At 49.2% G+C, this 13666-nt stretch overlaps 3 protein-coding genes across 6 annotated transcripts in view; 2 read left to right on the top strand and 1 right to left on the bottom strand.

The window, feature by feature from the left end:
- The first annotated feature begins 40 nt into the window (after nucleotides 1–40).
- On the top strand, nucleotides 41–3248 carry RPL11 (ribosomal protein L11). Its single transcript, XM_085305071.1, has 5 exons — nucleotides 41–223; nucleotides 529–635; nucleotides 1018–1149; nucleotides 2072–2182; nucleotides 3173–3248. Exons 1-5 carry the CDS (start codon nucleotides 100–102, stop codon nucleotides 3200–3202), a joined length of 504 nt encoding a protein of 167 aa, XP_085161197.1. The 5' UTR covers nucleotides 41–99; the 3' UTR covers nucleotides 3203–3248.
- LOC146595828 (kelch-like protein 31) lies at nucleotides 2171–12024 on the bottom strand. Of its 3 annotated transcripts, none has more exons than XM_085305070.1 (4): nucleotides 11917–12024; nucleotides 8212–9423; nucleotides 6705–7020; nucleotides 2171–3417 (listed from the first exon to the last, which is right to left on the bottom strand). In XM_085305070.1, the coding sequence occupies exons 2-4, from the start codon at nucleotides 9399–9401 to the stop codon at nucleotides 3376–3378; spliced, it is 1548 nt and encodes a 515-aa protein (XP_085161196.1). In that variant the 5' UTR covers nucleotides 9402–9423; nucleotides 11917–12024; the 3' UTR covers nucleotides 2171–3375. The 3 variants fall into 3 exon arrangements, with proteins under 3 accessions (XP_085161196.1, XP_085161195.1, XP_085161193.1); XM_085305069.1 differs by having other exon boundaries at nucleotides 6614–7020; nucleotides 11917–12023; XM_085305067.1 differs by lacking the exon at nucleotides 2171–3417 and having other exon boundaries at nucleotides 4174–7020.
- A 1448-nt stretch (nucleotides 12025–13472) lies between these two features.
- The window catches only part of ELOA (elongin A), a 15914-nt gene continuing 15720 nt past the window's right edge, over nucleotides 13473–13666 (top strand). The window contains exon 1 of one of the 2 annotated variants that reach the window (XM_085305066.1): nucleotides 13473–13643. In XM_085305066.1, the coding sequence (XP_085161192.1) occupies nucleotides 13572–13643 (72 nt within the window). In that variant the 5' untranslated portion in view covers nucleotides 13473–13571. The remainder of the gene's footprint in view (nucleotides 13644–13666) is intronic. The other variant, XM_085305065.1, reaches the window with a different exon arrangement.

Genomic DNA, 13666 nt, shown 5'->3' with positions numbered 1-13666 from the left:
CGCCGTGTCCGGCCGCCGGGGCGGGCCGGCTCCCCGCGGCCCCCGGCAACCCGCCGCGTCGTCTCTCCGCAGCAGGACCAAGGCGAAAAGGAGAATCCCATGCGCGAGCTGCGCATCCGCAAGCTCTGCCTCAACATCTGCGTCGGCGAGAGCGGGGACAGGCTCACCCGGGCGGCCAAAGTGCTGGAGCAGCTCACGGGCCAGACCCCCGTCTTCTCCAAAGGTGAGAGGCGGCTGCCAGCCGGGCCGGCGCTGCTGCTGCTTCTGTGCTTTGCGTTTCTGGGTGCTCGTGGTGTGTAATGACAGCCCAGCTCCCGGAGAAGAGGCCTGTAGGGACTTTGTATGAATGGGGTCATAAATACGGCCTGCTGGTGATCACTTCTGTCAGTTCAGTTCTCTTTCTGGACTCGACCTGCAGCTCTGCTCCCATCCTYAAACAGGGAATTGTGTGGTGGTGGTGTTTTTAAGTTGCTTTTGTAGTCTTCTAAAGCAAGAGTAGTCTGTAAGTGTAACTATTGCTGCTTACAGCACGATACACTGTAAGATCCTTTGGAATCAGGAGAAATGAGAAGATTGCTGTTCACTGCACAGTTCGTGGGGCCAAAGCAGAGGAGATCCTGGAGAAGGGGTTGAAGGTGAGAGTTTGGCTGGTCTGGATCTTTGTGGTTTGTTTGAAAGCACAAAGACTGGAAAGTCTTTGAAATACTGCATGTGATCTAGCTACAGGTCAGTCTTGGATGCTAAGAACTGGGAAGGCGTTTTTGTGTCTGACCTACAGGTTGCTGTGTTTGCAGTCTCTATCTGGTCACTCCCTTGCTTATTTAAGAGCTAGCTGGTGCAGTCACTGCTTTCTTTTGAGATATTGTCTCTGCTGCTGAGGTTTCTAAGGCTGTTGGGTCAGAATCTGATGGCTGAAGACTTGTGTGTAAAGAACCTGTGGCTCTGGAAATTAATGGAACATGCAGGACTTCTTTTTGCAGTCAGTAACAAAATAATAACTGGCAACAAATATTTCAGGTGCGAGAATACGAGTTGAGGAAAAACAACTTCTCAGATACTGGGAACTTTGGCTTTGGAATTCAGGAACACATCGATTTGGGAATTAAATATGATCCAAGTATTGGTATCTACGGCTTGGACTTTTATGTGGTGCGTATTCTCTGCTTCCCTGTGGTTACTGCTTATGTATGAAAACTACAGAAAGAACCTAGAATGATAACTCTGGCTCATGTTAACCTGSTGTCCAGTATTGGAGGATGCAAAGATGTCAACAAAATTGAAGTCTAAACTGAGCTTCAGAGGGCTACTGCAAGATCCTTAATTTATGACACCTCTCCCAAAGCYTCTTTGGAAACAAATACTGTTGCTCCCTACTGTTATTCCTGGGATGACACTGAGTGGAATCGCTGTCTAGATTTTGGCCAACTTGTTGGGAAGGGAAGAAGTGCATGTGGACTTCAGGGATGCAGGCTGAAGGCTGTCGAGGTTAGGTCTAGAAATGTGGAATTAATGCTGGTTGATTCTTGTATCTGAAGTGGTGCGTTGTAGTTAAGTTTCCCTACTGAATGCAACTGAGCCAATAATAAGCTATATTGATTTTTATTATTACTGCTTTGCTGGAATAWTCTGGTTCACCATTCAGAAGAGGTGATGATGGGACGTGCTGGTTGGCATGTTTGATTCTCTTTGTTCTGTGCTGCCCCAAATTTAAGTCTCTGAAATAAGAGGAAAGCTGTCTCACATGTGCTAACAATGCTATTAAACATACCTTTTTTTGGGGGGGAGCTGAGGCTTCTAGGTGAGAAATAGCATCTTTCAGACTAATTTTGGTTTCTCTGAGTCTTATGTATATAAGAAGGTGTCGAGCCTACTAGCTGCCTCTGTCAGTTTAAATGACTGCAGAAAAGTTGCATAGTTTTTCATTTTGCATCAAAGCCGTAGAAGGTACTGTTTTGAATTAATGTCTGTAACTCAGACAACAAGACTATCATTGATCAGATACTCTTAACTTTACCTCCTAGGAAAGTGTGAAGTTTAAAAAAATAGTTCTGTTGATCTTTTCTTCTGTCAGGTGCTGGGCAGGCCTGGCTTCAGTATTGCTGACAAAAAACGCAGGACTGGTAGCATTGGAGCCAAGCACAGAATCGGAAAGGAAGAAGCCATGCGCTGGTTCCAGCAGAAGGTAAAGTCCAACTTTATTTTTGTATCCCAAGAGATTGGTAGCAACCTTACTGACAGAAYGCTTCACTGGTCTTTTTGATCCTTCTTGCAGAAAGATTAAAACAAGTTGTTGAGCATGACACTGTAGTAGGCAGAAATACTTGTCAACTGCTGCTTAAAAGCTGAATGTGTACTGCTCTGGAGTAACGGAAGTGGCATCTGAGTATGAGTACTGTTCRTGTCCCTTTACTCAATATGAGCTAAAGTTGCAATTTGCACAGCTAGAAGTATCAGCTTTTTAATCTCTGAAGAAGTCTTTAGTTATGTAGAAAAAAGTACAATGAAGCAGCAACTTTAAACCCGATCTCTCCCTTTTGTACACAATATAGGATTCTCCCATGGTTGCATGGGCCTGGATCACAAGCAAGCAGACAGATAAGATTTGTTTGTCCTACGGGACTTCAGCTCAGCTGGCAAGCTTGGAGGGTGGAGCGGTCCAAGTAAAACCCATTCTTGGGTTCAATACTCTGTACACTTTCCTTACACGGACTGTATAATGGATGTGTGAGGCCAAAACTTCTACTGCTGATGCTCRGAACCTTTGTTTATCAGAGGTGGAAGGGTTAAAGAGTCTGGCAGCTCTTTCTTGACTACTCTGCCTCGGCCTACTTGGTCATATCCTGCACAGCAAAGACTCTAGTCTTCTCCTGCTGGATGGCTCCCCCCACCACCCCAGACCTGGTTCTGCTTACTGTGGCATAGTTTGTCTCCAGTGGCCAAACCCTGGAGACTGTACAAGCGATGAGGATAGTTCTAGTCAGATCAACCTGTGAAGGGTAGGGCTTTTTGTTTCACTTGGCTGAGGAGTGGAGTTTAATGGTTATCTGTACCAAGCCCCCTTTGAAATTAACAGTAAGGCAACTCTGAAGAGTACCACTGCAGCGGTACTGCACCTTTACCTGACTCTGCTTTCTCATTTCATGTTCTCTCTCTTTCTCTCTCTATCTCACAGTATGATGGCATCATCCTTCCAGGCAAATAAGCAGTTCCTGTAATGAAAAAAGCAAATAAAATTTTCTAACCCCTAACTTCTGTTGTGAATTTTGTGGGAACTTCTGCTCTGGGAAGCTGCCGGGAACGAGGGTCACTTGCCTTAAAAGATGGCAGAAACATGTGGACTGTGGTGCTGTGCATTTGGAAGAGGAGGTGCTGTTCTCAAGGAGCAGGTGTTGGATTTGATGTACAGAGTCTCCACTTCTGTCCAACAACATAAATAATCAGYAGAATTGTTACTAGAGTTGGTGGGTGGTCATAAAAAGTATTGGCCAGTTGAGGGGTAGACCAAAATTTCTGGAGGGTTAAATTCCAGAGAGGAACAGTGTTCAACATGCTTGTTTAGATTTTTTTTTCCCCTACAGCCTGAACCTGCAGTCAAAAGGGCAGTCTCTTCTCAAAAGTAGAAGGTTTCTGTGTTAATGAAAAACCTTAGGTGCACTAAGACCCACTGAAGTTTAAGTTCAGTAGGAAATGAAAAGGAAATGGTGCATATGCTTCCCTTTCAGACTTCATAAAGCACAGCAGTAGTTCTAAAATGTGGCTGAGGGATTTTGTCTAAATAAGCATGACAGGACTTGGTTAAAAAGACCTGAGCCCGAATGACTAATGCATATGTTGCTGGCAGTGTTGTGGGACTGGCAAGACTCCTGAACCAAGATTCAAATCTTGGCCATGGCAAGAGGGGGCTGAGTATCAGCCAGCAGAACAACTCGTGATCCCTGCTGCTTCCTTGACTAGTGTRCATGGGTGACCTTGACTGTCCTTACCTAGAGCTGGTAGAGTTGTTAGTAGCCCAGGGATCTTGGTACTCTTAATGTGCTGCAGAAGTGCTAATGTGATAACAAGAGTGTCTAAAAGGTAGAGGATGGATCTGGACTGCTTTGTTAAAAATAATTCAGTACTTACTGGATTGGAGGGTAAGCTTAAAATACTGAAATCAGCCAGCCAGACTGCCTCTGCAAAGGACTGGCTTTTACTGTTCAGAAGAAAAAATTCCCTGCAGGACAACATAACTCTCAACTGGAGTTCAGCAACATCCTTGTGTCTGTTCTAGCATTTTGTCCTCTTATGCATGTATACAGTAAAAAATACAGTAATAATACAAAAAATCAAGGAATGAGGGACAAGCTCATTTTCGTTCAACTGTGCACATACACTCTTAACACCAGTGACTAGTATAGTGTTGTCTCAAAGATTACAACATTTCAAGTGTTGTAACTCCATTAGGGAAAGCCTGTTCTGAATTGTAAACCAGAAGAGGCTGCCAGCATTGTTCAGGATGGAGCCCTTTCCAAAAAAGGTAGTGCAGCATGTTCTGTTCATACAAAAAATGCAAAAGAAAAGTAAACTTGTTGAACAGAAATGTATCTGTGTGGCCCTACTGCCTTTTGTAGCCTATGCTTCTTGGCATGAACTCCTAATTGAAATAGTGAATTCCCAGGGAAAGGTTAATACCTCTCCTATGTGAGTTATAACTTGGGCAACCTGCTTACTCAGATCACCGAAGCTGAAAAGCCAGTAGGTAAGTGCAATTTGATCTGTTTCTCTGAAGTTCTTGCCTTAGCATTGCCCTGGCATGCAGCATACTGTAGTTCCTTTAAGTGGCTCCGTGGCTTCCTGGTTGTGATTTCATTATGTTGGGCAAAAAAGATCAACCAGGAATATTTGCCTGGATGCTCAGCAGTGTGTAGCTGAGTTGCAGCCAAGGTCTGAGACAGGTGACAAGCCAGTCTGGAATCACATACAAATGTTTGCCAGTAACAAGACCCCCATTATCAAAGAATTCTGGCCTCAGCATGTGACTTTTGTGTGATGTTCTGTGATGAGCATGGGTTGGGGCCAGGAAAATGCCAATCTCYTGCCTCCTGCATGTCAAAGGTTATCACAGCTCTTGGACTGTATCTGAGACCTGCTGGGGCAGAGTTTTGGATCACTGTGACATGATTTATCCCAGTGTACTTCAACTGAGAGCATAAGTCCCCTCTGCAGCCCTGTAAGGGAGTTCCTGTAGTCTCTCTGTCCTCTGAAGGGCCAGCGTGCCCCAGCACAGCCTTGGGGTGAGAAGAGCACAGAGCTTCTGTGCCAAAATGGGTCTGCCACTTTTTAACCATTAAGACCAATAACTTGTCTCACTCGAACCTAGTACATGTACGCACCCCTGACAGGGAGGGTCTCCAGGCACTGAGCAAACACTTTTCCCAGGAAACTCCAATGGCCTCTTCATAGGCATTTCTCCTTTTAGAGGTCTGTCTTAGGCCAGACCCTGATTTTATAATAATAGGTAAACAGTGATCGAGTTCAAGACCAAGCTGTCTGCATGATGGTACAAGTAATAGGTCTGCTAATAATGTATCTAAGATGGCTCCTGCTTAAGATGTGAAGACCTACTGACCACTGATTTAGTTGGTATTTCATTTCAGGGTACTATTCGCCTCTTGAATCACCTGGAGTTTTACATCCCCTGGCACTTCCTGATGCTCTCTGCTTGAGCTGTAGCAGAGCTCTTAGACATCTTAGTAAGTTGTTTCAATGATTGATTATCTTCCCTGGTATAAAGATTCACTTTATTCCTGGTCTGAATGTGTCTAGCTTCAATGAGTAAGTAATAAATGTTTCCCTTGAACAAACACTTGTTCTGTGAAGAGCAACAGGATCTGTTCTAGACCTGTCACTTTCTTATATCTAATACAATTACTACTGTTCTTTTGCAAGTGTCTTGTGATACTATTCCTACAGTAGAATTCCTCCTGCATTACTCTAGTTTGTTTTACTACATTTTTTAAACCATAATGTGATATAGCACTGCAGACTGATGAGAAAAGTTGTTTCTCCTGCTTGATTCCACATCTGCCCTGCTGAACAGTCCTTGCTTAAGCTGCAGGATGGAGAGATGCAGGCAGCTTTCCTACAGCTCCAAATGTGCTGTGGTGGAAGAAGAGTATTTGAGACCTTGGAGGGACTTCAAACATGAGCATGCCACCTCATCCAGCCACCCGGCACGTCATGGGCAAGGCCTGAGCTCTGCCTTCTTTCCTAGCTGCTGGCCTAAGGCGTGTGGCACCCAGGCCTCTTTACATGCTGGCTGTGGCTGAGGCCACGGAACTGGCCCGGGACTCGCGGCTCTGGGGGCGTGCAAGGATGATGGTGCAGCATGACACACCCACGGTGGCCTCGGGGAGGTCCTCGGCCTCCGCCCACTCGTTGAGGTCGGGGTTGTAGCACTGCACACACTTCTGATACCTCTTCCCGCTCTCGTTCCAGCCCCCCACCAGGCACAAGCACCCGTCCAGCAGAGCCACCCCAGCCGTGCTGACCCCTGTGGGTAGGGGCGCCACGCAACTCCACTGCCCCGTGGCTGGGCTATAGCACTCCACAGACATCACGTCCACCCGCTCACCCTGGGGACCCAGCTGGCTCCCACCCAGCACGTATGCCCGGTTGGCCACAGTGGCGGCGCAGTGCCAGCCGCGGGGCGTGCTGAGCCYTGCCTGCTCCCTCCAGGTGTCAGTGCTGGGCTCGTAGCTGCACACCGTGCGGGAGTAGGCGTAGTTGATGTAGCCACCAGTGACCAGGAGTTTGCCGTCGATGACAGCGGTGGCATGGCAGCAGCGKGGTGTCTCCAGGCTTGCCTTACTCTGCCAGCTGTTGGTGGTGGGGACGTAGCACTCAACGGATGCCAGCACGCCCTCGGCATTGCGCCCCCCAACAGCGTAGAGGAGCCCRTCACAGGCGCTCAGGCTGAAGTGTGTCCTCTTGTGCTGCATGCTGGCCAGGTGCAACCAGGAGTTGAAGCGTGGATCATACCTGCGGGAGGGAGGGCAGATCTRTCTGTCCATGATTAGCATCAGAGCCAGTTGCTCTGGCTCCCCAAGCCCCAACACAGCATGGCAGTGGGGAGAACAGGACTTAGAGGCAGGTCTTCTCTGCTCGCCCCTGCCAGACAAAAGCAAGGCATGTGAGGCAAAGCAGGCTCACGTGAGGGCAGAGGGAACTTGAACTGCTGCCTCCAGAAAGTGATGCCACAGGGACTAAGACGAGTCCAGGAAGGATGGCTAAGATACCAGCTAGAAATAGAAAGGAGGCCTGCCACTGATTCCCTGAAACCTCGTTCAGTGCCCAGTGACTGCTCCTAACCGATGAGTGGTGATCTGGGGCCACATCTGTCCACTGCCCAGACTGAGACAGTCTCCGGTAAAGGAATGGATGGCCTTAAGCAATGCCAACATTTCCTGAGCCAAGCCACAAGCAGAGGCGCAGGGAACTGTGGGCATAGGTTTCAAACAAAATACTGCCTGTTAAGTTGCCATGGTTACACCTCCTTTCTTTTAATAGCAATCTCTTTTCAATCTAGTGACAGGTTTATGGGGATTCAGGAAACAAACCCCACTATTTAAATGCTGAAGAAAGGGAAGTGAAGGGGAGAAAAATTGAAGGGCAATAGGGATCAGGCAAACCATAAATCTACCTGAAAATGAATCCTGCCAAACTAGAGATCTTGTTGAGGCTGGCACAGGTTGGAGGAACAGCCAGGGATTGGAAGGGGAGCTTTCCAGAGTATCAGAATAGACTACTTCTGTACTTAAAAGCCAGCTAAATAATGAGGGCTCTTCTTTGTGGAGCACTGCAGCTTTGAGCAGGCCCTTCCTTGCCCTCAGCAAGATGCTGCTGCATCATGCTGGTAGAAGCATGCAGCACAGCCTGGTTTGTCAAAGCCCCCAGGGAAAACACATGTTGAGGTCATGCAGACCAAATGCTGGAGGTCTCTCCCAGTCCAGCATCTTTTGCTGATCCTCGTTGCTTTTGTCCTTCCCTAGCAGGTTTATGCCAGATGCTAGCAYAACCTCTTTATTGACTTATTGACAGCTCTTTCTGAGCTCTTTTTAATGCTCTCTGACCCTTACCCCATGGGTCATGCTATGCCTGGGACAGGCAGACATGGGCCAGCTCTGAACCCCCTTCCCAGGAACCCTGTGGCCAGGTTGGAACYGAGGTTACCTGCTCAGACTGCTGACAGCATGCTTGGCCTGGTTCCTGGCATCATTTTGGTCTTCCCCACCTGCAATGTAGATGAACCCATCCATCACCACCACACACTGGTTAAAACTTTTTGCTGGCATCTCTGTAAGCTTGTTCCAGTTTCCCTCTGCATCCCTGTAACTAATTTCCCTGCTAAGAGCTCTCTCGGTCAAAGCTGGACGGCCCCCAACTGTGACAAGCACCCTCTGGCCTCCTCGTATCCTGGTTCTCCTAGATTGAAGTGTGTTTTGCTGGTAGGGAAGCAAATGGTAGTTCATGGCATCCACAAGGAGCTTGTGGCACTGTGGATCTTGCATCATGCGTGGCACAGGTTGCACATGGTTGACCAAGTCTGGAGCTGAGATTGTGCCAAATCGAATGTTGCTTAGGAGGTCAGCGRCGTACCGAACACGTTTCGGGTCAAACTCCAGCCATTTCACAGCTATCTGGAATGCTGTAACCTCACTGGGAATCTGCAGGCCATCATCCATCAGCAGCTCATTGATCTGATCAAAGGGGAGTTTCATGAATTGGTCAGTTTTGGAGAATTCCAGGAAGTTTTCCCGGATGAATTTCTGGGTGGCATCCTTCACCTGGTTGAGGCTGTAGGTGGCYGAGATGTTGGCAATATACACACAGTTCTCCACATCCATCTCCCGAATGAGGAAGTCACTGCACATATTCAGCAGCGCTGGCACCTGCAGCTGGGTGGCTGCAGCGATGGTGCTGCCGATGGTGTACAGCGAGAGGCTCAGCTTCCCTGTGTAAGCGTATGTGATGATGGTGGTCAAACCCAGCGGAGAGATGTTGTGGACCTCCACTCGGTGCAGCTGAGGGTCTCTCTGCAGCAGGCTGCGAAAGTACATGCTGCAGGAAGCCAGGATGAGTTTGTGCACCTCGAAGGACTTTGTTTTGGTAGCAATGGTGAGATCGCAGAGGAAGCGCTCCTGGCGCATCTTGTTCACCCCCTCCAGAAGGCTGGCTCCATGSTCTGGTGCTTCAAACTCCGTGGCCGTGCAGTGGAAGCCATTGGAGCCGCTGTCATATAAACCGTTCAAGTGATTGAGGTGTTCAACATCCAGCAAAGCATCTTCTACCATCACGGGGGTGATGGGTGCAACCCTTTTGTCCACCTTGGGTTTCTTGGGGGGTTTCTTTTTGGGTGCCATCTTGGCAGGGTCAAAACTGGACCTGGCAAGAAAGTAAAGGTTAGGAGCCCTGCAACAAGGCTGTAGGGGTCCTTCTGCTCTATGACACATTAAGCAGTGGATGCAGGAAAAACTCCCACTACTTTACATACTTTTTGGGTCAGGCAGGACAGATGAAAACTGCTTCCCAAGTCCAGTACTWCTGAGCTGAGTGAAAGTCATCAGAGGCCAGGACTGGGAGAGGGGAGACCTGGGCACTATCCCTGACTCTAGCCAAGCTCAGTCCCAAGCCAAWGTTGGTGCCTTGGCTGTGTAAAAAAAAAGGGGGGGATATTCAGAGTGGAAATTTTTCACTTGTTTCAGAGTAGAGGTGAAAGGAGAAAAAAATCAAAAAAAAAAATCCAACTTTTGAATGTTCCCAAATTCCAGCTTGAAACTGCAGTTTGAAATTCAGCAGTGACCTCATCTCCTCCAAGTGAGTTAGGAGCAGCCAATACATGGGGAAACAAATCCACTGCAGGCCAGAAATAGCTGTTACTGCTCTGTCTCACATGTCTCGGCACTGTTTATTACGCTTGGCCATAAAGATCAGGTTTCTTGGAACTGCGTAATCAGCTCATATTTAGCACTGGATGGAGGGGAAGAGGGGCATTACGTGCTCTTCCAGACACTTAGAGACTTCAACCAAAACATGGAAAAGGGAAAAGTTTAGTAAAAGTCTCTCCTGGGAAGGAGGATGCAGAGCTGAGTCAGAGGAGGAGAGCAGCGGTGCCTGGCCCTGGGAGCTCAGCCCGCCAGCGGGTGAGTGGAGCGAGCAGGAAAGATACAGGCACCTGCAGCCCCTGCTCTCTTCTGGCTCTGCACAGAAGCCAAGAGGATTCAGGAGAGAAGTCCCAGGCATTTGAASCATCCTTGGTATTGTGGTGTTTCATGGCACTACCCCAGTTTACACCACTGAGGACCAACCTACGATAGCGTCATATCCTGGAGTCAGGAGTCAGTCCTTCTGAAACTGGGATGCATATGCTGCTCTGTGTATTTGTATATTAAATAGTTTCTGACACCCAGCTCAGGACTGTGAAAATGAACCCTTTCAGAACAGAAATATTTTGATGTTTCCAAACACACATTATGTTCAGACTGTCCATTCCCCAGGAAAAGTTTCAGTTTTTCTGCTGCATTTGCAGTGAATATGTTAAATATTGGAAAATGATGGAAAATAACAATTTTTTTTCCAGACTTTTTCTCCAGATCCCTCAAGGRATCAGACCTGCATCTCTCCGAGATACAGCACTGCAAGAACCTTTCTGCTGCCCAACAAACTTGAACAGAAGCAGGCTTTGTTCCTTGCAGGGAAGGTGGCTGTCCTGCTGCYCCCTACACTGAGACTAGTCCCAGCAGGATGGATGCCAGGTTGGAGTCTGCAACCTGCCGCGGCAGGTGGGTTTGGCCCTGTGAAATCCCAGGGCAGTCCCTGGACTGCTCTGAGGATCTGCTTGAGTTCTGTGCTCTCAGGACTGCTCTGATTTTGGCCATAAAACCATCATCCCAAATCTCACTGCTTCCCGCCCCACTGGTACCAGAGAATGCACCTTCTAGAATTGCTGGAGAGGAATTGCCATGCCAGCCAACTTCCCATCATATACAAATCCACATCCAGAATCCCAAATCCTCTTGACTTGCTCCATGGCCTCAGAAGATCACGTATTTCCAATTGCATTAGCCTTCATACATGTGCAATGGAGCCTAGAGAAGTTTGGGGCTCCAGCTCATACTGCTCTGTCTGCCTCCTTTGGGCACCTTTGAAAGACTGTTTTGAAGCACATGTTCATGGTTTTCAAGTGTCTGGCTGCAGGAGAGCAGAGCAAGCTTTACTACCCGCAGTTAATTTAAAATGGGACATCATTGCTCTTTCTAATTGAAATATCACTGTGGTTACTTGAAAGGGATATTTTTCATACAGATTAATCCTGCCTGMTGGATTAATCCCAGGAGCAGAAATGGTTTGAAGAGATTTCAAAGGGCCCAGACAGAAAACTAGGAAGACAGGGCTTTTCTTCTAGTTGTTCAAACTTCTCTTAAAGGACAATAGTTGTCCTCACACTCTGTTAGTGCTGCTACTCTCAGCTCTGCACCACTGGCTGAGTCTGYATTACCAAGCTAACAGCAAAGAAGRACCTGTGCTGAGTGGTATCTTCAGAAAGTTACGYCAGKTATTTTCTTTAATAGTTAATCAAACAGGCAGAGTTCTTTCCCTTTAGCTGTCGGTGCCCTCAGCCCTGCGTTCCCAGAGCTGCAGGAACAGTCACAGCAAACACTATGCTGTGGAAACTACAACTCTGGGCACTATTTTCCTGCCAGTAATTCCCCCCACCCCATTTTAAAACATAGCAAAGTATCTTCCTGGGTCATTATTCTCCATTTACACCCAAATTCAGCAGCTCCCATGCCCCACACAAGGTCCCTCTGCAAATCCTTCTAAGAAGGTGAGCCCTGGCTTTCCATGACTTATCTACAGGCTGCATCCACTTCTTACCTTGCTGTTACAACAGGTTAGTCCAGGGGGGAAGCTCTGACCAGCACAGGGCTCATGTGCTCAGCAGGTTAAAAGACAAGGACCCTTCAACTTTCCCCACATAACGTCCTCCTCCCTCCTCTCCCCTCCCAGCCAGCTGACTGCTCTTATCATGTCTACATTTACACCAGGCTTCGGGGTGATGCAAGGACAGCCGCCCTCAGCAGAGTCCTGATAGGCATGGAAAGGGCTAGATTCAGGCAGCGCCGCTCTAGCCAAGTGCATCACTACAGTCAGTGCCAGCGTCTGGAGAAGGCAGTAAACTGAAGGCTGATCGTGATTATCTGGCTGCTGCCAAGAGTGAGGCAACGAGGACAGAGCCAAAGGACCTGATCTAGCTCAGAGGGGGTTTCAGACAAGCAGGAGGAGCTGGTGGCCGCACGCCTTGAGCTTTCACCCTCCACGTGTTCTGCTGCTCACATCCCTCTGCTTTGCTGTATGAGTGGTGGGGACAGCAGCCCTGGGATAGCAGCCTAACTGATTTAAAATCTGCTTTGCACCCAGGTTTCCACCAGCCACGATGGAGCATTTGGCAATTCAGAGCAAACAGGAAAAGGTACAAACCAACATTCGTTTCCAAGTGTGCAGAAAGACTGTCTCGAACATCAGGGGACTGTTTTCCTCCAATGCAGTAGTGAAGACTAGAGGAGCTGGAGATGCTGCTCTCTCCCTGCAGCCCATGCAGCTCCTCGGAAGCGTGCTCAGCAGAGGCATGAGGAGCTCTCCCAGCATCTCTCCTCCCGCTTAGCCCTGTGCTGAGAGCTCAAGGGAGGCACARGGATCCTCAGCTGTCCAGTTATTTTATCACTAGTGTCATTAATTCTTTCTATATTCCACTGTGTTTACAAAATTGGAAGAATTAAGCTGCAGTGAAGCCAAGCCGTTGCAATTCTTAGCAAGAGGAGGGGAAAACTTGGAAAGCAAGGATATGTCCCGAGCCTGAAGAACAGCTTAGTTTASTCTGAAGTATTAAAACACTACAAATAAGTGTGTTAAGTATCTGACAGAAGAATCAAAATCTTGCCCTGGTTTCCGAAGGACCGGGGATGCCCAGGAACCAGTCTGCGTCAGCGGCTGCGGTCGTGGACGCCTGTCGAGGGTGGTTTGCCTGGGAAAGGACCGGCAAGACCAGGCTAGGTTGGGGTCTGCCCCGCTCCGAGCGGCTCCGGCCGAGGAGCGGCACTGGTCTGAGGGGTGTCGGGACGAGGGGATGCGGGGCCAACGGGGAGTCGGGCTGAGCGGCGCGGGCCCTTACAGCTCGCTGAGCCCACCAGGCTCRGCGCAAAGCTGCTGCTCGCCTCGTTGTGGCCGAGTAGCGAGGGCTCCAGCGCGACACGCAGACACCCGCCGCCACGCGTGGGGGGAAAGCCCCGGAGGCCGCGACCTGCCAGCACCCAACATGGCGCCACCTCCTGCCACAGCGGCGCCGCGCCAGGCCCCAAGATGGCCCCGCCGGGACCATGCCCTCACCCGCCATGGCCACCGGCCGCAGGCAGAGCCGTCGCGCGGTTTCCGCTTCCTGCCCGGAGCCAAGATGGCGACGGCGGCGGGGAAGCGCCGCGCGGCCAGCGGGCGGTGAAGCCGCTTCCGCCGTCGCGGCCCGTCCAGCAGTAAAAATGGCGGAGTCGGTGCTGGAAGTTGTGGGCAAGCTGCAGTCGCGACTGGCGGGCAGCTCGGAGCCGAAGAAGGTGACGGGCGGCGGCGGCGGCGG

The sequence above is a fragment of the Rhea americana genome, unplaced genomic scaffold (genome assembly GCF_003343005.1).
Source record: "Rhea americana isolate MKP2758 unplaced genomic scaffold, rheAme1 scaffold_215, whole genome shotgun sequence".
Taxonomy (NCBI): Eukaryota; Metazoa; Chordata; class Aves; order Rheiformes; family Rheidae; genus Rhea; species Rhea americana.
The sequence above is the reverse complement of the archived record's forward strand: the minus strand, read 5'-3'. Positions and strand labels throughout refer to the sequence as shown.